Here is a 23,809-nt window from a genome sequence, read left to right as displayed (position 1 = left end):
GGGTCATGGGGGGCTGGAGCTGATCCCAGCTCTCACTGGTGAGAGGAATGGTACACACTGCGCAGTTCACCAGACTATCGCTGCTGTGAAGCATCAGTGCGAACCACTGCACTACAATGTCACAAAGGGTGCCCTAACAAGGGACTATCCATCTCCCAGTAAAGATTAGTATGTTCCTTCTGCTTCGGACAGTCAGATTAATTTATAGCGCTGCTGAGAGGCTGAGAGTGGACAGGGATTTCATGAAGCAGCTTGAGGAAACACACACATTACATACATGATCATGTGATGTCAGTGTAGCTAGAGGCAGACAGTCAGACTTATCTTTAATTGGACTTTATTATTCTAAATAAAGTCAGTTCATTTTTTGAAACGATGAAACAATGAAAATTAATTTATAGTTCTTTGTAGGATAAATACCTTTGCAGCAAAGCAGTTTTTCAGTTTTATGTTTTAGGTGAAAACAAACCCCAGCTTTAAACACTATCCACGTGAACTGATATACAGTGGCTTCCTTCAGCAGGCCAAAATGAATTTATAAACTTTATTGTCATAGGCATTATCACAGTAAGACAAAGGAAATAAACCCACTAAATGAAACATTAGTAAACAGCATTTTGCTATAAAAATGTATCATACAAACATAGGTGCGTCATGAAAAACATCACACAATCAGTTCACAACAAGGAAACACAGCCCATAGAAGTAGAGGGAAACAAACTACTCTGCAGAGGACTTGGAGATCTAGAGCACCTGAATAAAATATCCATATTTAAAGGTGGAGTAAGAAATTCTAGAGAAATCTAATACCATGGCAATTACCATGATATAGAGCAAACAACAACAGCAAATAATGTCACTAACATTAGCTAAGTTGTGGGTTAGCAAATTGTCACAACAGTTGCTGCTGCAAAGCTAACGTGCAGAGAGGACAAACGGTCTCTGAGCCAACACAGCAGTTACAGACAGTGATACTCGCATCTCTCATCTATTATAGCTAACATCACAACAACAGGATATCTTTGCAAACTAGAAAGTAAGCAGAATATACATGGGCAATTTAATGTTACCTGACGTACAAATCGTGGAATGGCTGGAATAGTGATGCGTGGCTCGCATTCGTCTGTAACTTCCTAAAGAAAAAGGGCCGTATTATGGCAAAACTGATTTATTTGAGTATAATTTATTTATTACATATGGGAATTTGCTCAATAGTGCATTATTAAATAGTGAGTGCTGAAAGGAGGTCCCTTTTTGGCATTAGCTGTCTGGCTAATGTGAAAGAAAGTGACAGATGAACATGTGGCACGCTGGATATTTTAGTGGTTATTATGCCCAGAATAACTTTTATATTAGTTTGTGTTATTACCTTGACCCTCCCACCGCCATCATTCTTTTGGTTATTAAACCCACCTGCTTTCACCTATAGATCTAGAGGGAGATCCATTTTCACCAGTAGATGGCAGTAGCAGCTTTGTTACGTTGGCCCAGTTTGAGCGTAGAGTAGTTGTGATTGGCCTATTCATCTTGCTGTGCCTCAATTTGGATACTTCTTACTTCCATGTAGTAGGTTACACTGACTGTGCATACTTACTTGCGTAGTGCGTGAATTTCGACCAGGTAGTGTCGTCTCAAGTCAAACATGGCTGTTGTGCACTTATCGGAGATGATAGCAACATTTGACCGCTTCTTTCTTCTTTTTATTGGCGAATTGCCACCGGACAGAGCATTACTGCCAAATTAACCCAATAAACATAGGCCTACTGATGCTTTCTATCAAAGTGAAGTGTTCACCGGAGCAAAGTTAACCGCTGCAACATCCCTCGTATCCTGCCATGTAGCCAAGATGGGGACCATTGAGGGTGAGAAGTGTTTGGCATTCCACACTCAACATTTTGACGGTGAAGAGACCGCTATACTAAAGAGTTCCTCACTTCCGCTTCCGCATGGGACCTTATTTCAAGAAAAATAAGTACGGTAGTCAATGACGAAAGACTACTAATGTTTTGATGCTGTTTTAATTGTGATGTGAATTAAACATATGACAATGTCAATTTAAAAGATAATTGCAGATTGTCGTAAAACAGTAAAGTTACATTTAGTTTTGTGTGAAACCCATTCAATGAACTATATCTCTCGTCTCGCACAGTATACGTCTCCAACATTTGAACACGATAATGCTAGCTAACGTTCATTGCTTGGTTGCTGCTAGCTAGACAACTTAGCTATGTTCCACGCAGAAATGTATCTCACCTGATGTGTTTAACCCATCGACTCAAGATCCTTTTATTACATTGTCCTCTTTGACGTTAGCTTCAGTAACGTTAGCTTCAGTCATTGAGAGAAAACATTATGATGTCACATACGCGACTTTTGGGTCTGTGGTCGTTGTAATTATGTATTTTCACAGTCTTATAATTCAACAGTTTTTCACCAAACTGTGACTTTCTTGACTTTTAGATGTATATTTTCCATCATCATGTGTAATTCAGAGCACAATGCAAACAGGATCAAAAAATCTCTTGCCATGTGAGGAGGTTTATATTCTTCGTTGCTAGTCCACATGGCAGTTACAGCCCAGTGGCATGTTAGCTGCGCCAGCTGTGATTCACTAATGACAGTTCAATGTGCATTCAACTTCAGCCTTACAATGACTGAAATAGGGCAGAACGAAAAAATATCTTATTGTGATTATGTTGACTCATGTTGCGATTGCGATATGATTTGCTGAATGTTATTGAAAAACACATTTTAAATTATTGTGGGATGATTTGCAAGGATCTGAACCAAAGATGTTTTCTTAAGCTGTAGAATATGATGTGTAGGTCAGGAAATCTCTGCAGACAATATTTTATTTAAAATGGTATTTTGACACACATTTTGCCTTTCACAAATACTGTACCTCCTGCAATTTGAAAATTGCACTAGGCCATATTGCAATTTCAATACGATTTTAGTTTTTTGTGCTGCCCTAGAATTAAATATGCTTTCCTTCCTTAATACTATCAATCATTTAAAATATTGGACCTCGATTCAACAAAAAAATGAAGACACAAAGCAGAGATACATCAAAATCAAACATTCACTTTCATCAGCATATATGATTTCCTCTAATGACTTGTGGTGCAGATCTAAAATTATATATAGTACATATGTTTATTGTCAGTTGTGGGACACTCAGACTCACACTGAATTGATGTGGACTAGCCATACATTAGCCATAGTTTATTTGCCATAGCCAAAATATTTTTCTTTAAACATTTTGTAGTTGCCATGCATGTGGAGATATTGAAGAAATTAAGATTTTAATAAGGTGGATTCAGAACAGTTAATAAGCACATCAGCTAACATGAAATAGTGCTACTTCAACATTTCAACACCATTGTTGCCCCATGATGTTTGAAGTTATAAAACGAACAGGTGCACGAGTATGAAATGTTTAAACGCAGACGATAAACATAAATATACCAAAGATTAATCATGTTTGTGAATCAAGTCAGGATGCCACATTGGCCCTAATTTTGTACTTGCAGTAACTGCTACAGTATGCTGCAAATTAGTCTTAGTGGGGGGATTACAATATTTAGGAATACACATTTAGCCATTTAGGTAAAAGAGGAGTATTGACTGGAGCAACTTTGTTGTCTGTACCATCAAATAATAATAATAATAATAAAAAATGAACACAGTCTTCAGTGAACATCTTTGGTCATATGTGTATGTAAATCTACTTTACTGGTGCTTCCTTCCTATAATTGGACTTTGAAGCTCACTCATACCACTGGTAACAACACTTTGGCAGTAGGCAGATGTCCTGGTTTCAGTCTCCAGCGGAGAATCCATAATGTGGGCCTAAATTAATTAAAATTTCAGCTCAACGTTACATCACAGTTTCATGGACTTTAGCTGGAATACTAAGAATCTAGGAATCCAGGCTGTCAAGCTCATGAAAATATGTTGTTACACTTGTCATTTTTGAGGGATCTAACAAAAATATCCTGTAACCCCTGCTGCCCCTCAGGGCACCCCTGTCCCTGCTAAAGTCTGACAAACACTGCATACCAGAACCAGGTCATATTGTTTCATTTGCCATACCAACATTTCTTCTGCACTGCAGTTATCTAAGCAGCAGAGTGGCATAACTTTGATTTACAATACAGTATGAGTCATCAGGCTCAGAAACAGCTTGTAAATGATTAATTTCAGTGGATGCGTCTACATCCAAAACAAGTCTTGGCTTGGAGAGGAGAGTATGGTGTGGTCTGTGGTCCAAAATCATAATAAATAATTTAGCTTCTGCAGAGTATAGGGGTTGTTATTGTCCAGCTGGTCAAGAGAGTAGCTCCACTGCCTCAAAGACTTCTGAGGAGAAGTTTAGGCTCACAAAATAGTTTTCGCTTTCTTCTTCACTCTCTTCTAAGCAGACACTGTCATGGTTCATGAGACTGCTTTCAGACGTGGGACTGATGACGATTATGCGTGGAACACCCTGAGGCGACCCGGGATCAGCGGATGGGATTTTTCCCAGATTCAGGGAATGGAAAGAGGCACTCTTGTGGCTGCTCAGCCTATCACTGATGCTGCCTTTCTCCTCCCCTGCATCAAAAATCTCATTGGTCAAACTCTGGCTTCGCCTCCTGGTAAGAACTAGTAGGGGGAGAGTGGCGATGTTGAGAGAGGTGGAAACCAGTTCATGTTCACAGGTACTCAATGATTCACTCATGGTAGATGGATGCTGGCAAAGTAAAAAAATAATTACAAAAAAGAATACAAGGACAAAGTAATTGTCAAAACATGAGTGCATGAGTGCATGCAGGCAAATAAAATTAGCATGATCAAAACACCTCCAAGCCCACATGGGGAAAAAGTAACAGTTAAAGGTTAAGTGTGTAAGTTTTAGTGACATCTAGTGGTGAAGGTTGCGAATTGCAGGGCAGTGAAATGTGAAGTTCAGCTGCTGATCTGAGCTTCCCTGCAGTTACAGTTTTATTGCCAATTATATTCATCAGCTGTTTGACTCAGGAAGGTAAGGGCACATTTCTGTGAAAGCCATAACAGAGCGCTGGAGAAGAACTACATGAAATATACATACAACATAAAACATATTTTTTCTAACAGCGCAGTAAAGGTTTAGCTGGCTGATCTGAGCTTCAATGCTGTATGCTACCCTTTTATTGCCAATTAGTGATCTGCTGATTGTCTCAAGAACATAACCAACAAAGCCAAAACAGAGAGCTGGAGAGAGGAATTGAAATTAATCCAACTACATATTTTACACCACAAGCCAAAGCCAGGGCTGGAGAATAAACCAATCCAACTAACCTTACATAATTTTTCTTCCAGGGCAGTAAAGGTTTAGCTGGCTGATGCTTCCATGCTCTAAGCTAACCTTACGGTTTTATTGCCAATTAACGTTACTGATCAGCTGATTGTCTCGCTAATGTAACCGGCAAAGCCAAATCACAGGCTGGAGAATAAGTAGGCGATATAAAATTAATCCAGCTACATATTTTACACCACTGACAGGGGAAACACCTCACGTCTCTCGGTGATTATGGCCAGCTTCAACCTAAAGCTATCAAACAACAGCTTTCATTTGCATTGCTAAAGTCTGACAAACTTAAGTTAATTACCTGTCCAGCAGAAAACAGACAACTTCAGCACCGCTTTGAAAACATCTGTCCCACATCAAAGCCTTCCATCTGGGAAAATCTACATCCATGATTTCTGTGTCAGCTGTCTGTATCTGTCCCGACTCCGTCTGGCTTCATGGTATAAAGATCCACAGGCTGTCGGCTCTTGTGCTAAATAACACGTGTGTGCTCGTTCATTTGTCCAAATGTCACTTCTCTTCTTACTTGTAATAAACCAGAAGACTAATCAGAGACTGCATATTATTGTTGTTATTATTTCCTCTTCTTCTTCATTGTACGTATTCAGTGTAGTGACGGGTGCCTACACTGGCGGAATAACACAAGCAGAAGAAGAACGCCGTGATGACGAAACGCGCTCTGTAGCGCTGTTTGTCCAATGTCGGCTATGGTAGACACATGATGACAGAATACTGTGACCTCCATAGAAGGGGGTGCCCGCGGTTATGTAGATATAAATTTCTCATTGTAAGGTAATAAAAACATAACGGTTCATTATTTAACCACTGAAAACATAGTTATGGATCTTATATTGCATTTCTGTCAATAGATCTCAGAAATATTATACACTGAACCTTTAACCATACAAAATACATTTGAGCTCATTTCACACCTTTTTATGTTTTGTTTTCTCACCTTGACTGCTGCGTTGGTCTTGGTGGTCTTCCGCTCTAATTCCTTCCTATAGGACCTCCCTCTGCCTCTGTACGATGACATGCTCCTGAAGGAATCACCTGAGTTTCTTCCCAAAGTCTCCATCTCTACATCCCTCAATAACTGCAAGACACAACAGAACTAATGTGAGCTGAACTGAACTAAACGACACGTAAATAATTCAAGAGGAACTCACCTAAGATCACCATGTCATTTTACTTCCATTGATTGTTTCAACAAAAAATGTGAACATGAACACGTTCCTCTGACGGTAAAACTCAAAAGGTGTCAAGAATCTAAATCACAGAATTATCAGAATGGTGAGCTTTGAACAGTCGCAGATGCATAGGATGGTGGTCTTTTAGTTTGGGAAGGTTCACATTTGCTGTATGTCTTACAATGGTGCTGGACATGGCATAAAAAAACAAATTTAAATAGATTTCCCATTCATCAAGGTTTCAATTGTGGCAAAAATGATCAGTACAAATGATAACTTCTAAGAAATGTACTTTAATGTAATGTTCTTCACTTTCAATGAATGTTATACAGTATTAGCACAAACATCAGGTATATATTAATTTATGGAAAGTAGTTAATTGATAAAGAGCAAGAATGCTTTGTTGTTGTTTTGTTTATTATTATTTTGTTATTACGAGACTCCCAAAAGCACTAAAAAAGGGACGTGATTCCTTTAGATCAGTGGTAGCCATCTTGTAGAACAACAAATACAGGATAAAAAAAAAACATTACCATGCCAGTGGAGTTGGAGGAAGCTGTAATAAAGTGAGTCCTTGATGCTGTTGATTGTCTGCTAATGATGGAGTCCCTGAAAGAGGACTCACTGATGGAGGAGGAGATGCATTCCTTTCGAGGAGTGGGAGCCAGAAACGACAGGAAGGGAAACTTCTCTGCCAGAGTCATCCTAATGAAGTACAGAACAAAATTAAAGCCCTCAGCTCAGGCTCAGTTTATTAAATTTTTTAGACTGCAAAGTTTATTCGAAATGATTTTTACTTTTAAAGTTGGATATGATGAACTATCACTTCCAATACAAGATATAATACAAGACGACAGATACAAAAATACAACACTGATTCTTCATTTACCTGTATTTGTTGTGTATGATAGCATAGATGAAAGGATTGTAGATGGCGGAGGCTTTTGCTATGATTGCAGGGACAGCCTTTGAGTATGGTGACAGGATGTTGGCATGGCTGCATAAGACAGAACAACAGGATCAAAATTTTCCTCATGTTCATCTTGTGTTCTTTTGTTTTTAGTGACAACACAGCATGACCACTGCAACTCAAAGTTCACCTATAACTATCTATTTCTATATTTGGTAACATAATGATGAAGCGGCAAATTGGGTCAAGGATTAACCAAAATGTGCCAGCAGCCACAGATGGGTGGCTAAGTCCATCTGAGTGTGTGTGTGTGTGTGTGTGTGTGTGTGTGTGTTTGTCTGCATGTAAGGCCACCTTTCCCCTGTGAATGAGCAGGGAAAAGATGTTATTTCAAAGTTACATAACTACATCCCAATCTACCGTATGTCCCAAAACAGACATGCGATTTAGTGAATACTGTGATAGTTTGGATAAGCAGAGGGCATATGAGCAACTTTACCATCTGTTGTATGTCACTCATCCAGGGAACTTGGCGCCTAGCTGACACAACATTATATAACGACACATACAATGTCATTTTGGAAAATTTTTCATCCAAATTGCCAGCACACAATCCATACTCTTAAGTCAGAGTGTAGCATGGCAGTCACCTGGAATTTTCATGCGTGCTTTTTAAAGAAGCAGGCACATAGAAATATGATTAGATTTCCCCTCTTATAATGAAATACAAGGCAGTTGATGCTACAATGAAACAAATATCTCTAGATATCTTTTAAAGGTTCAGTGTGTAAGATTTAGTGGTATCTAGCAGTCCAGACAGCACACAGATATGATGGGACTCCTCATAGGCACACATAATTTTAAAACGAGACAGTGATTATCTATCTTCTCAGTGAAGGTTTAGTTACAACTCTGCAAAAAAAACAAACTAATGCATTATGGAAAGCAGTGGATTCAAATTGAAATGTTGATTAGTGGGGCAGACTGGGCAATATGGATGCACATCTCTGAGTAAATAATAAACATCACTTATTCAGTCAAGTCATAATATAAATTAGGGCTGGACAATAAAAGAATAGCCTAACAATAATTATCACAGTATAATTTTCCTCAATAACAATATAACAAATGTTCAATAAATATTCTTATTCTTATTCTTAATATCTTATTAATTTGAATCATGAACGAATTAGCACTTCATTTTTCTATAAAGATATTTATTTTATTGAGGAAAAGGGGACTGAAAAAAGGATTTAACTTAATTTTACTCATGCACATTTGTTGAAAAAAGATTTTTATCATAATTGTTTTGAATGTTCTACATCAGATTTGTGAAGTTATCCACTGTTTGGTAAGTGATTTTCATGTTCTGACCATAAAGAATAGTTTAAACCACAATTAACTATATGGTTTCTTCAGCTTTCACTAAGGAGCAAAAATCAGCATTTAAACTCGATAGAAGTAATGATTTGACATTTATCATGATAATTATCAATATCGAAATAGTATTTTAGCTAAAATGTTATTAAAATGTTGTTAATGACATTAATATCTAGCAAGTAGATATCTATTATTTAAAGGGGCTATGCTTAAATTAGTCAGTAGAGTAGATGCTGGCTCATAAGCCAATACGAGCACAGTTGTTCCAAATCCAGTACGAGCACAGCCAGAGATGTACAGCCAGAAGCAGTCTTAACAAAGGATCTGAGGATTTTTCTAGAAGAGGTTTCCTTTCAGGCTCATAACAGAGAGAGACTGTTCCCCTTCGAGGGAACTCAAACTGCGTCGGTGACAACACTATGGGAACGCCTCTGGGCGTGGCAGGGCTGAAATCATGAATGAAACTACTCCAATCCTATTGGCGTTGCTAGAACGGTAGTGTGTGACGGCGTAACTGGAGGCGTATATAAGCACGCCGGCACACCGGACACATTAGCTTTTTTCTATTAAGCAGGCACTCTGGCATGTTTGAGACTACTCAGAAGAAAGCTACCACAAGACCCCTGGCTCGACGCCCGGCGGTCACTGAGGCAGCGCGGCGGCTTCGGTCATGGGGCGCCCAGCGCTACATCTCCGAGGACATCAGGACTGCCGAGGCTTTTTCCCGTTCCTCATCTGCTGACTCCGCCTCCTCTCTTCCCCATTCGGGAGTCCGCTTCTCGGCTTCTCCCGCCTGAGGTATGAGTTTGGAGAGGCTTGCATAGTCTGATTCTGAGGAGCTAGACGTGCGTAGCATCATGGAGGATGACTTCCGGGAGCCGGGCCAAATTCATCAGACCACGCCCAGCTATGAGAGGCGGGGCAGGAACCGCAGGCCGGCAGTAACTTCTATGAGCTTATGCAGCCCGAGCGCCACCCCCGCATTCTTTCCTGATTTGCACAATGAGTTATGTAAATCATGGAACAGACAAAAAAAAAAAAAAACAAAGCTGCTCTGCACGGCTGACTGTGTCCCCTCTGCTGGACTACAGCAGCGTGACAGAAACTAAGCAGCACGGCTACGGAACGATGCCTTGGGGGGAGGAAGCACTCGCGAGCTATCTTTCTCCCACACTCGCTTCGTTCCTTCAGATGTCGGCGCTCCCCACCAAGCTGTGTCGGACGAAACATCCGCTTTGGTGGGCAAGGCCTACATGGCAGCGGGTCGAGCTGGTGCAAGCCTGCACACTATGGCCATCTTGCAGGCGTACCAGGCCGATCTTCTCAAGACTATGACCTAGGGGGAGGTCCCTCTGAGGAGGACCTGACTGAGCTCCGTAGAGCTACGGACTTAAACGCTCCGTGTTACCAAGCATTGGCTGCTCCATGGCAGCATTGGTGGCTACGGAGCGCCATCTGTGGCTCAACCTCTCGGGCATCCAGGGGAAGGAGAAGGCTTTTCTCCTGGATGTGCCCCTCTCTCCTACTGGCCTGTTTGGTGAGGCAGTGGATGCTGTCATCAGCAGGTTTCAGCACGCTGAAACACAGGGAGAGGCGTTTGAGCAATATCTCCCCCACCGGTCTGGGTCCAGGACGGCGACGGCTGAAAAAAGATGAGCTCAGCCCTCGTCTAGCTCCTACCGCTGGAGCCAGAAGCGAAGCGACACTTCCTGTAGTCCCCCTCAACAAAACCGGGACGCGAGGCAGCGCTCTCGCCCACAGCCCCCCGAGAGGCTGACCGAGGTCCCCTCCCTTGTGGCGGCTCAGGCATCAGGCGCTGTTTTCCCGCCGTCTTGGCACTCGGGACATGCTAACCGCCAGCGAGCTCTCACCAGTCTGCCCGCCTCGAGGGGTTGCAGCTGGAAAACGATCGGGTTCACACACCGTGGGTCGCCTGCGAGTTTCCCTGCCGGTCCTCCGCTTCAGGGTGCCACCAGGGACCTACGCATAACACTGGCCCTGTGGGTCCTGCGCACCGTAGTGGATGGCTACAGGCTGCAGTTCCGGGTCCACCCCCCGCAGAAGTTCAAAGGGGTGGTCTGGACTGCCATGCACGCGGGGCAGAGCCAGGTGTTGGGAAAAGAAGTTCGCTCTCTGCTGGAGAAAGGGGCCATAGAACTCATTTCCCCGCCAGTCAGGGAGTCCGGGTTCTACAGCCGGTACTTCATAGTTCCCAAGAAGGACGGAGGACTGCGTCCGATTTTAGATCTGCGGTCCCTGAACCAATCTCTGTGGAGATTCAGGTTCAGGATGCTCACCATCCCCGCCATCATCAGTCACATCCAATCCGAGGATTGGTTTGTCACGATAGATCTATGAGACGCATATTTCCACATCTCCATCCGTCCCTCTCACAGGAAGTTCCTGAGGTTCGCCTTCGGGGGCGCGGTGTACCAGTATCGGGTTCTTCCGTTCGGCCTAGCACTCTCTCCTGGCACGTTCACCAAATGCATGGATGCAGCTCTGGCCCCGCTGAGGCTCCAGGGCATCCGCATATTAAACTACATCGACGACTGGCTCATCTTGGCTCAGTCTCGGGAGTTAGCGGTTCGGCATCGAGATGTCGTCCTCGCCCACCTTCAGCATTTGGGGCTACGGCTCAACGCGAAGACGAGCGTGCTGACGCCCGCCCAACGGACTATGTTCCTAGGGGTGGCGTGGGACTCGACAACGATGCGGGCCCACCTGTCGCCTGCACGCGTCGGGTCCATTTTGTCCTCGGTGACCAGAGTGAAGCTAGGCCGCACCATCACTGTGAAACACTTTCAGAGGGTGTTGGGTCTCATGGCGGCAGCATCCAGCGTAATCCCGTCTGGCCTGCTGCACATGAGAGCCCTGCAGTGGTGGCTAAAATCCAAGGGATTCTCCCCGAGGGGAAATTCATTCCGTCTGATACGGGTTATGAGCAGGTGCCTTCGTTCCCTGTCAGTATGGAGGAAGCCTTGGTTCTTGTCCCAGGGTCCCGTGTTGGGAGCGTCATGTCGCCGGACAATTATTTCGACAGATGCCTCATTCGCGGGGTGGGGCGCGGTCATGGACGGCCGCTTTGCGAGAGGCTCCTGGCAGGAGCATCATTTCTCTTGGCACATAAATTGCCTGGAAATGTTGGCAGTTTTCAGAGCTCTGAGGAGTTTTCTGCCCGCTCTCCGCGGTTGCCACGTCCTTGTCAGGACCGACAACACGGCCTGTTTGAATCACCAGGGGGGTCTGCGCTCGCGCCCGTTATGCAAATTGGCACATCAGATCCACCTGTGGTCCCAGCAGAGACTGCTGTCCCTCAGAGCGACATACGTCCCTGGGACCCAGAATCAGGGAGCAGACCTGCTGTCGAGACAGGGGCTGAGGCCCGGAGACTCCACCCCCAGGTGGTGGAGTTATTATGCGAAAGGTTCGGCCCCATAGACGTGGACTTGTTTGCATCTCGAGAGACTACGCACTGTCCCCTGTCCTGCGTTTCGGGTCCCCCAAGGCTGGGCTCCCCGCTTCTAAACACACGATCAGCAACTGGATTGTTCAGACTATTTCCCTGGCCTATCAGGTGCGCAGTTTACCTTCACCTATGGCCGTAAGGGCGCACTCTACTCGAGGCATGGCGGCCTCTAGGGCCCTCCTCGTAGGGCTTCGCTTCAGGATTTGTGTGAGGCAGCTGGCTGGGCCATTCCTCACACTTTCATCTGGTTTTTCAATCTGGACCTTCCTTCTGCACCCGGCACCCGTGCACTCTCCTCCTAGTCGTGCCTACAGGTTGCTGCACGCTGGGGGGGCAGGCGGAGGCTTCGGCGTGGAATAGTGGGTATTCTCATTCCCATAGTGTCGTCACCGACGCAGTTCGTGTTCCCTCGAAGGGGAACGTCTCGGGTTACGTATGTAACCCTTGTTCCCCAAGAAGGGGAATGAGACACTGCGTCGGTCGGCCACACCTCGCCCCGCTTGGAGTGCCTTGCTTCATAGCAAAGAGCTAATGTGTCGTTGTGTCTAGCAACGGCAATAGGATTGGAGTAGTTTCATTCATGATTTCAGCCCTGCCACGCCCAGAGGCGTTCCCATAGTGCCGTCACCAACGCAGTGTTACATACGTAACCCGAGACGTTTTTAAGGTAGTAGTGAGAGCCGTCAGGGAGTCAGGTGTGACTGTGCAGCAGTGGCAAATTGTTTACATGGCTCACAGATACAGAACATAGCATACATAAAATAGGTATGTGTGCTGACCAATATTAATGGACTAAGCAAGGGAAGCTGGTAAGGCACATACTAACACATTTCATACACTTCAATCAAAAATAAATCAAAAATTTAAATGAGGGAAATGGGGCCCTGTGCCTTTATGTCTAGCAACGCCCCTGCCCCTACCCTTTCAAAGAGCGTAGGACAGTTACGTTGGCTGACACAGCACAAAAGGTGTCTCTTTTGAGACAGCAAAGAGTAGCCAGTCAAGAAATTAGGTTTCTTTAGGTAGATGTATTAGGAAATTATATTTACTTAATTATTTAGTATAACCATATGTTATTGCGTCTTAGACACTGACAGAAAACATGGAAAATGTAAGCCAAGAGTGTGAAACATTATCACCATTTCTGCACCACAGTCCATTATAAACCACATAATAGATAAAGTTTATACAAACACTGACAAGGAAAACATGTTTATTCTCTCTGTGATTATGGATCCTCGCCAAAACAGCCTGCCAGCAATAATTTCGTGCATGCGGCCAGATTATGGTGCTTTGATAGCGGCAAAAATATAAATAAATAAATACTATGATAGCATGCTGAAATAGATCTTAGTCATGACAGCAACAGTTACTCACATAATCACTTGCTCTTTGTTGTTTTGCCTGCAAAATAAAAGCGCAAGAAGCTTGTTTGCTGTAGTGCTTTACTTGGAGTTGAATTGAGAGCTTTTACTTTGAAAAATGATGAACGATATCAAAAAGAGTTGGTTGCCTGCTTGGCACACCTTTGAAATAGCTGTCAGAAAATGTGAGTTCCCTAAATGTCCTCTGCGTGGAGATACTGGGGAAACGAAAAAGCGTTGATGGAAGCGGATCAAACGCTGAAACACAAACACTGCAGCACATGCCATAATGTGAGCCTGAAAAACACTGCAGAATCCATTTGTTGAAGAGAAAAAAAAAAAATTGTCCCGAGGTTGGATGAAACACTCAACCGTCAAGGTGAGAGTCCAGTGCTTTACCAACAGAGCTAACCAAACACCCTGTCACTGGCTTCAAATATTGTGTCTTATATTCTCACCTACCATCTAATGCAGGGGTGTCAAACTCATTTTCACCAAGGGCCACATAAGCATTACGGTTACCCTCAAAGGGCCAGTTGCAACTGTAAGACTGTATAAACGTAACTACTCCTTAACATATTGTTAAATAACTGTCTCTTTATTTGATTATGTATTCAAGTTAAGGACATTTATCAGATGTAAAAATATAGCCTTAGTAAGAAAATGTCTCTGTAACTAAATGAATATATCAGATTTAAAAACCCTCTTCCATCAATCAAAGATCAAACATTTCAAGTAAATAATGTTGCATGTCTACATTGATGTAATAAATTTATGAGAATTAATACCAAATTATGAATTTTAATATTCAGAAATTATTCATTCATAAAAGCTCTCGTTTCGCAGGGCACCACCAGAGTTGTTATTAACCCAGAGTCTCCGGACCTCTGGGTAGCTTTTAATAATTATACAATTATTTACTAGTGATCAGTTAGTTAATAATTGCTCAATTATCTTAGATAAATCAGTCAGTCAATCTCATATGGAAGGGGTAAATTCTCTTGTCAGGGACTTAGAGATAGGCAATACACACAATTCCTTTATTACAGTGGAGTTTATTAACTAACTAAAGTGATATAAATGTGGTTAAATACACCAAAGAAATAAACCATGGCTAAACAATGAAAATTTGTGTTTCGATTGTGGGAGAATTTGACTCGTACGGCAACTAATGAATGCAATTGGATACCTCGGTTAAATTTGTCTAGGAGTTTCAAGGATTACATATGCTGGACTAACCAACTATTGGACATCACTGTCCACAGAATGCCTTGTTTTGTCTTACGGTGGGTCGGCGGCCTGCTTGGCTGGTTGCAAGGGTCCCACGCTAGCTGCCCGATTCCTGGCTTTTTGCTAGGGAATTCTCCGGGGTTCTCCGTGTCTGGAATGAAGAAAAACCCTCAAGAGTTGGCTGTCCTCCGTCTGGCAATTAGGCTGTTTTTCAGGTGTCCATTGTTGCCGCTTGCGAGACCACATGACTTGGTCTGACCGCGGTGAAGTGACGAATAAAGCTCAAAAAGGGAACTAGACTAGTGTAACTTAATGGTCTACTAACTTTTAACAAACAAAATAAAATAAAATAAAAAGCAAGTAAATTGCTGGAAACGAGGGAAAGCTGATGTCGCGGCGCTTCGCGTGTGTAGCTTGAAGCGAACAAAGGCCATTTGTTGCGCCGGGCCGAACTCTTAGGGCGTTGCCGGGAGAGGGGCACACCGGGCATGTGCCGAAGCGCCGTTGAAGAATCAGGAACAAACAAGAGGGAAGCGTCAAGAGTGCAAGAGAGAGAACGACAGTGTGTGTCGCTGCTTTGTCTGTTGGGACGTGGTTCCAAGAGGGCAGTCCTTCGTTTCCCGGCGGGCGGGCTGTTTCCAGTTTCCCGAGGGACTGTCTTTCTAAACTTTTAAAATGTCTATATAAAAGGAAAAGAAAATCTATTTGCGCGTATTATAATCAAATATCTTCCCACAATCAAACCTCAATTGTCAAACAGTTGTACCGTTCTAAGTTTAAGAATTTGATAACAGGAAGAACAATTGTCAGTAGTTAGACCATACACTCTTATGACGAGTTTTGATAGGCTGTTCAGGAAAACGCTAATCGCTGGTCAATGTTCCATTGTCAGTTTAACAGTCAAGCACCGCGTTATCTGGCTGCGGCATCAAAAGGTAGCCAGTTTTACGATCAGGCTGCTCAGAGACAGCACTTAGGGAGAGAAAATTTCAACCCCCCTCCTTTGGGGTCTCTTCAGCCGTCTGTTGAAAGTTGATATCTCAACCCCCTCTCTTTCTCCCAGGGAGAGAAGAGGAATTTGGAGTAGTGCAAATTTATTTAATAAAAAATGCACAAATCCACACTGTTGGTACACAACAATAACAAAGACAAATATCATCAAACATAATCTTTTCCAGTAACCTTTCACTTTTTCAAAGTCCAGAGGTCCAGAACCATGGTAAAGCAAATAATTGTGAGCTGTTAATAACATGAGGGACAGATGTGGCATTTGATAAATAGTCCAGCTGCACATAGCCTTGCAGAGATTCATCCAACTAATGACACATAGTATGATTATCTGGAAAAATGCAGACCTATAGTACTGTAGCCTAAGCCTAGTTCACACGACACAATTTTTTGCCCGATTTGCCGCTCGGAGAGCTTGGCGACTGTCAGGCTGTGATCGGGAGTAAATCAGCAGTTGATCGGTGGTCGCCAGTCGTTATGTGTGAACTATACAAGACGCATCAAAACGGCTCCTTGACACACTTCTGCCACATATCTAGCATGCCTAATATCTGGAGGAGTCGGCCAACTCGACATCCACATCATGTAGTGTCACCGATGTAAATGCTCCGTACTTGTATAGCACCTTTCTAGTCTTTTCGACCACTCAAAGCGCTTTTACACTACATCTGCATTCACCAGTCATACACATTCATACACTGAACCTAAGTGCTCAAACGGAAACTAACATTCACACTCATTCATACACTGGCGGAACAGCCAGGGGCAAATCAGGGTTCAGTATCTTGCCCAAGGACACTTCGACACGAGCCAGGGATTGAACGGCCAACCCACTCTACCTCCTGAGCCACAGCCGCTTTTCAGTCATGTAGTGTGAACGACACAATGACTTCAAGTTGTGTAGTGTGAACGGCATCGGCCGACGCTGAAAGTGGTGTTATCTGCATGAGCAACTAACGTTGATCCTTCATCACTGATACTGCCTCATAAGACAAAAGACATAGGCCTAGCCTACCAGGTTTTCTCCTTGAAGCACAAACATATTTTAACTTTCCCACCATTCATGACACGCCTTCCTTCTGCATCAGTTTTTCTGGTCTTGGACATTTAGGGATTGTTTGTATACCGTAGTGGGTGTGGAAACATCACAATCTAGTGGCGGGATGCCGTCACTTCTCGGGTCACAAAATTGACATGCATTGTGGGAGATGTAGTTTTTGGCAGCATAAACTTGAGTTTGACACATACTGTATGATCTAATGGTTTAAAAAAGTGCTTCCATGCAAAACTTATTTGCAGACCCCTGCAGTATATTATTACTTCTTCTTTTTCTTTGAAAGTACGTATTCAACATAGTGCTGAGTGTCTACACCGCCTGAATTCTCCCAGAAGAAGAACAAGCAGAACGTAGTGACAAAACGCTGTAGCGCTGTTTGTCTATTTTCAACTACTGTAGAAACATGACACCGCAACATGGCGACTTCCATGGAAGGGGGGACCTGCGGTTATTGTATTATTAACAGTTCATTATGTAAGGTCTTTTTAAGGACCTTTAATGGAAAGATGGAAAAGAAAAAAACTGTTTTGGAAACTTAACTGTTTGCAGTGAAATATGAAAATCCGTCAGCTCTATCTTTGTTACGGTTTGCTGCCTATTGACAATTCATTTTTGCACTAAGAAAGTCCATATCAACTAGCATCTATCTTTTTTTAAAACATTGTGTTTATTAAAAAAAAACATGAATGCCATCCTACTCTCCATTGTGCACATTTCTTTAAATGTAATTCACATTAAAAGAAAAACTTTGGAAAATGTCCCTTGATACTGCGTAGAGCAGAAACGTTGTAAACCAAACTCCATGTGCTGCCATAGTACTTCCACAACAGCTCTACGGGGGTGTCTTTTCATGTCAGATTTTCTGAGCAACATGTTTAGCATGTTAACTTGAAGAATAAAGAATATATATGGTAGCAATGAAAACTCTTTCAGCAGGTAGATGTTGTGGTGTCCGAACAATAATGCTGCAGCAGGTACAGAGAGTCTGTACTCAAGTGGAGTGAGAGGCACAACATGCAAATTGTGTGACCCCACAGTTACACATGACAATCACGTCTGGTGGGACCACTGTCTGTGTGCTGTGTGTCGAAATGGTGTAAATTACTTGTTTTTTAAGAGAATTGTAAGTATTTTTTTTCATCATCAATCAATTTCTCACTACATGTCTAACATTTTACCCTGTACATGTACTGAGCACACTCTGGTTACATTGTCTATACCATTACTTCAACAATAATAGGTCATTCTATGTATTAAAAAGTAACTGGTTGGATTAAAACATAGCAGGGGTGCTATTAAAGAAAAAAACATGTATAAGATAAACACTATTATCTAAAAATGTACAAGCACACTAAAACCATTACAGAATAAAACATTTCATCAATGAAATTATGAAAAAGTTTTACCCGGCCCAGGAAATCATTGTGACACAGGCGTATGGTGACCAGGAGAGGACATAAACCACAATGACGACAAAGGCAATCTTTGCCAACTTCCACTCGCTCCTGATGGACTTCTGCTGGATCAGGGTGGATTTCCGCACCTGAGTCCCAAGACGTTCCACTTCCCTGCAGATGGAGCAGGACAAAGGGAGCAATTGAAGAGAGAGCAAGACATCGAAAGACATGTTAAGTTAATTGTGTGATTCTGGACAGTTTAGTTACTGCTTTCCTTTTCTAAATAAACCAATCTTTGCCCAGTAAAGCCTGGTGATGGTAGTTGGGGGTTTGTAAGGACATATTTGTGTGCGTGTATGTGTGCGTGTGTGTGTGTGTGTGCATGAATTGTACACATATTCCTTTATAAGAACAACCACTTTTGTCTGAAGCAGGTAATCTGGGATGTATAGCACAGTTTGTTCCACCTAAAATACAAATGTACCTAAAGTTGCACAACATACTGCAGTGGAGTGCTGAGAATCACAGCAAAAAAAGAAGAAAGCTAAGTTTTAACAGCAGTATTTTTGAATTCTTGGAGTGTAATCTAAACTCAAATAAATTGAATGTATCTCCACTTACAGTAGCACAAAATACTTCCTGATATAAGAGTTACAGTACCTGCTGGTCTTTCTTATCGCAAGAAACATAAAGAGATAGCAGTAAAAGATGATTCCTAGTGGAATAAAGAAGACGAAGCAGCACAGCATCATCGTGTAGCTCCTATTGGCCAATGTGTATGTGACATAATCCCATGTACAAGATGTCATCAGGCCCTCTGGGATATAGGAGCCTAAATGGGCAAAAGAATAGAAAAACAGGAAGTAAGATATCAGGTAACACATCAATGGTTCTGCATGTTGCTTGACAAAAGATAACAGGTGAACTGTGTAACTTCAGGTGGATGAATGGAAATTACATTAAAGCAGCAGTAGGAATTCTTTGAAAAAATATTTTCCTCTGGCTCCTCCTACTGCTCCTATGTCATTTGCAAGAATCCATCGCGCCCGGGCCAAACAGCCAATCAGAGCCAGGAGGAGTCTCTAATGCAGAGTCAATCACTGTTCATGCACACACTGCACATCCCCCTTCCTTGCGCATGTTCTCACTCAGTCAAGCTCAATGTCTTCAGCATTGAAGGGCATTAGAAGTTTTGCAAACACAATGGCTGAAAGTGATAGCAGCAGAGAGAGGTGTGAAAGGTTTTGCATTTTATGTTCAATTGTTACTGACTGCTGCTGTAATCACTACAATCAAACAGTTTTTCTGCAGCCGGGAACCAAGGACAAATCATTTGCCTGTTTCTGTTTGACTCACGTCACGTTGCATGTACCGTATTAATGTGCTTCTGTCCTGTGTCAAGTGGACAATCATAAGAAAAAAACATCCACGTAGAGGAAACTCACTCCAGCCAACTAGAGGAGCCAGACTCCAGGCCAAAGAGTAAAGCCAGACCATGAGGATGGCCACGGTGGTTCTTCTTTTGGAGCTCAAGTGAATGGCCTGCAGAGGCTTGGTGATCACGATGTAGCGGTCGATAGAGATGGCCAGTAGGTTTATCATGGAGGTGATGCCAAACAAGGCGCCACAGAACGCATACATCTTGCAGCCTACAGGGAAGGAACACATACAAACATGTCAATGACTCAACAACATAATACTATTTTATCTAAAGTGTTTTTATAAAAGCTTTTTTTTTATAGATATAGGATGTATCAATGTATTGTATCAACAAAGAAGAGAATTACCCATCTCTCCAAACACCCATTCCTTGTAGAGACAGTTGATGAAGAAGATGGGGGACTGTGTGAAAGCCATGAGGAAGTCACTGACCGCCTGGTTCATGATGAAGTAGTTAGGCAGGTTACGAAGCTTCTTGTTGCTAGAGGCGTGCACACACAGGGAGAGGAGGGGAAGTTTTACCGTCAGTGTGAACAATATACACATTTCTTTGCCCTTCTCTTGCTTTAATGGGTCAACATCCAAGCTTTTGTGTAGTTTGCATTTTTATAGAAAGTTAAGTTGTAATATAAATAAATTTTTGTTTTAACAAATGAGAGGTGTATGAGGAATCTTTTGAATAACATAGTGTATGCTGGTGTAATGATCATTCATCCGAGCCATCTGTATGACTATAGGTGTACAGTCAATAAATAATTACATAGTGAGGAAAATATATACATGTTAATGTTAAGCATGTTCTTTTATTCTTATAGAGATTTTGATTATGGTGTTAAAGAGGAATTTCTCAGCCATCAGTAAGCTTCTCCCTTGGTGGTGTTTTGTGCCAAATGTCTGTGATTCATGCTTTTTGTGTGTGTTTTTTTTTCAAATTCAGGACTCATGATAGATCATTGTCATGTGTGACATGCAAGCTGCACTGATACTGTATGTTCAGCACAATTAACTAGCGTTTTATAAAATCAAATATGATCATGATCTCATATAAGGACATGTGAGTTTAGTTACACTTGTATCTCTGTCACTTGCCTCTTTGAATGCATTACTCAATATACACGGCACCTTTAATTGTCAACATTAATCTGATATCAGTTGTTTGCTGAATTGGTCAACTCTGTGTGAACCTGCATTCAAAGCAGATTGATTAAGCAGCTTATTGACCTGCTGTCTGCCCCACAGCTCTTTATTGATTGATTCTGTTTGAGTGTCTCTTGAATTAAAAGTGGCTTCTCCTTGGTTGAACAACAAACAATCAGGTTTCTTATGCTTGTGGACATCACCTTTGTATGTGTTTTTCTGTTGTTCTGTTTTCTGTACTGCTGCTGGGATATCTACTTAATGTGTGTGTGCGACCATGCGCCTGTGCATGCGTGTGCATATTAATACAACATTCATTTAATTCCTAGAAAATCATCATATCTGGTGACATTTCACTTGAAAGAGAATTAGCTCTCGACCTCTCAACTTCTCGCTCTTGGTCTATGTGTATGTGTATGTTTTTGAGCGTGAATGAATGTTCTTGGAACCCATAACATCATGTGCATTTCTGATTCAGTAAACACCAACTATGGAGAACCCATCTAATCTTCCTACAGTGATGGAAAGCTGGAACATAAAAGCTCATGACAATCCCCAGAGCACACACACAGACACATGCACTTTCTGTCTCTGACCCAGTTTCTGGGAAACAATTAATGTCACTAGCACAATAAGAGGTCAGTGGTAGTCCACATTACACAACCGTGCATACCTCCTTAACTTCTCAAAGAAAGTTACAGTTTAAGAGTCACTCATCTTGCAGAACAAAGTGCAATATTAAAAAAGACTTTTTTTTGGGGGGACGTCACCTGTTGCCTCCCACTCTAAATGCACTGTGTGAATTCAGCGATTAATCTGCATGGTACATTTGATTTACAGTGAAGTGTACAATATTTTTATGCAGCATCAATCTGAGTCACAACTGTTTGTTCTGGTTGTTTATTCTTCTTGACACTTAATGTTTGATCATATAGATAGTCGCTGCACTCCTTACAAGACACAAGTAAGTGTTACCATACTGTCCTGAAGAGCCCAAACCACAGAGTACTAAATTGGTTAAAAAAAATTCACAATATTTAAAAAATAAACAAAAAGTTATAACAATGTAAAGGCACTTTTTACACCGCATGCAAATACTGTAATTTGAGGAACAAGTAACAGTACTCATGTTAAGGCCTCTGCTGTGATCACGTATCACTCATGACAATGCACCTGCCATGCAGACTCAAATTTGCACCAAAAGGCTGGGAAATTTCTTACTATGTAGTACTTTCTTTCAAGGATACAGGTCAGTTTTGCTCCAGTGATGAACACCACATTCGACTTCAGTGCCATACAGCTATGATGATCTTTCAGCCAGGAATAAAAATTATGCAAAGCTTATTTAACAGGTGGCTTTTTGGAAACTCCTATTATCCTCTGTAGAGTAAAAGACAGGACAAATACTGATCCTCACTCTGCAGTGAGTTAAAGACAGAAAAACCTCTGAACTTTGATTGAGAGGTTCTTGCCTAAATAAATTAGAAATCTAAATGCAGTTCAAAGAATCAAAACCAACAAAAAGAACACAGACCTGAAAACACATAGTATTTTAGTGGAGTTTTCATTATCCTCCCAACATACACACACACTCTGTGAGATCCTAACATCTCATCTCATAACATCTCCTTAGGGCTCTAATTAAAAGAGAGACCCACATTAAAAATGGTAAAGCCTAACACAGTTGGATGAAACTTGGCTTTGGTAGGTTCAGACTAAATTGACTGAAAAGAACAGACACATACAATGACGAAATGATAGTGAAGTAAAAACGTGAAGAAAACAATCAAACCACTCACACAAACCCACCTATAGAAGGCGAACATAACCAGCGCGTTGCCAGTGATGCCCAGTGTCCCGATGACAAAAACAAACAGGGCGACAATGTAATGAGCATAGCTGGGCACATCCACTTTGCTGAAGAAGCTGCTCTGGGTGTGTGCTTTCTCTGGCTCCATGCTCTCAGTGGACCACATGGTTCAAACACCTCATCAGGATTGCCAACCAGGCAGGGTGCAGTAGGTATATCAGTTTGTAATCCACTTTGTTTTGCTTGTGTTGTCGGGCATCCATTGTAGTGTCATTTGCAAAAGGGATGCAAGGGAGACATATAGAGTATATTTTTTAGGTTTAGACTGAGCCACATTCACTTTACTGACGTCCTCAAGGTCCTTCCCATCATAAACCATCTATTCAGTACGTGCTGAATATGAAGGACCAGGTGATGTGAAGATGTGAAATGTCAAATCCAATCAAGTCCACATGGGTACTTCTGTAGAAAAAGCTGGATGAATGAAAAAGGTGATCCGTACAAAATGGTAATTTCAGTATCAGTGTCAAAAAGGTGTTAATGCTATTCAGAAAACATCCAGTCCAGTAGTCTTACATGCCAGATAACGTCCACAGCCATTCACACGTTAGTCTCCAAACCCATCTCCAAATGTACTTTAGAAGCAATGTCCATTCTGTTGGTCCCCTCTGATCTGCAGTTCAAAATCTTCCACCTGTAGTCTCCAAACGTTTCCTGTTTGATACTTGGGTTATTGAGTTGATAATATTCTCCAGTATATTAAATCCCACACTCGTTGCACATTGTCACTGTCCGTCCACTCAGTGCCTGCAGCCTCTTCACCCGCCACGCCAGCTGTGAATCCAAGCTCCGAATCAGTGGCCTGATTATGTTTCCAACCCCTAACCTCTCTCTCTCTCTCTCTCTCTCTCTCTCTATGTGTGTCTCTCCCTCACTACACCATGTTGCTCTATGTTGCTCTCTCAACCCTGCCTCGCTGTCATACTCTCTTTCTCTCCTCATACACACTGCCGTCCTCGCCTCTCTCTCCCTCCCCTACCCTACATTTAATATGGCCCAGCCCTGAGCTCTAACCCTTTAACTAC

The 23,809-nt window shown here is 42.3% G+C and overlaps 1 protein-coding gene across 1 annotated transcript; it reads right to left on the bottom strand.

The window, feature by feature from the left end:
• Positions 1-3,213: 3,213 nt before the first annotated feature.
• opn4xb (opsin 4xb) lies at positions 3,214-22,890 on the bottom strand. Its single transcript, XM_038704100.1, has 9 exons — positions 22,724-22,890; positions 20,125-20,258; positions 19,783-19,986; positions 18,998-19,169; positions 18,347-18,508; positions 7,412-7,519; positions 7,056-7,227; positions 6,288-6,428; positions 3,214-4,735 (listed from the first exon to the last, which is right to left on the bottom strand). The coding sequence occupies exons 1-9, from the start codon at positions 22,888-22,890 to the stop codon at positions 4,331-4,333; spliced, it is 1,665 nt and encodes a 554-aa protein (XP_038560028.1). The 3' UTR covers positions 3,214-4,330.
• Positions 22,891-23,809: the final 919 nt, after the last annotated feature.

This window comes from Micropterus salmoides, unplaced genomic scaffold (genome assembly GCF_014851395.1).
Source record: "Micropterus salmoides isolate LMB-PRFRI ecotype aquatic unplaced genomic scaffold, ASM1485139v1 Ms_hic_scaffold_7, whole genome shotgun sequence".
Classification (NCBI taxonomy): domain Eukaryota; kingdom Metazoa; phylum Chordata; class Actinopteri; order Centrarchiformes; family Centrarchidae; genus Micropterus; species Micropterus salmoides.
This window is presented reverse-complemented; position numbering and strand designations above follow the sequence as displayed.

What these genes read in the sequence shown, in the direction of transcription:
- opn4xb (XM_038704100.1), bottom strand. Translation starts at nt 22,890, where the DNA reads ATGTGGTCCACTGAGAGCATGGAGCCAGAGAAAGCACACACCCAGAGC. An exon ending in ATCATACACAACAAATACAG is followed by an intron (nt 7,228 to 7,411) that starts GTAAATGAAGAA and finishes GTACTTCATTAG; the next exon opens with GATGACTCTGGCAGAGAAGT. An exon ending in AGACCAACGCAGCAGTCAAG is followed by an intron (nt 4,736 to 6,287) that starts GTGAGAAAACAA and finishes TTACTTTGCCAG; the next exon opens with CATCCATCTACCATGAGTGA.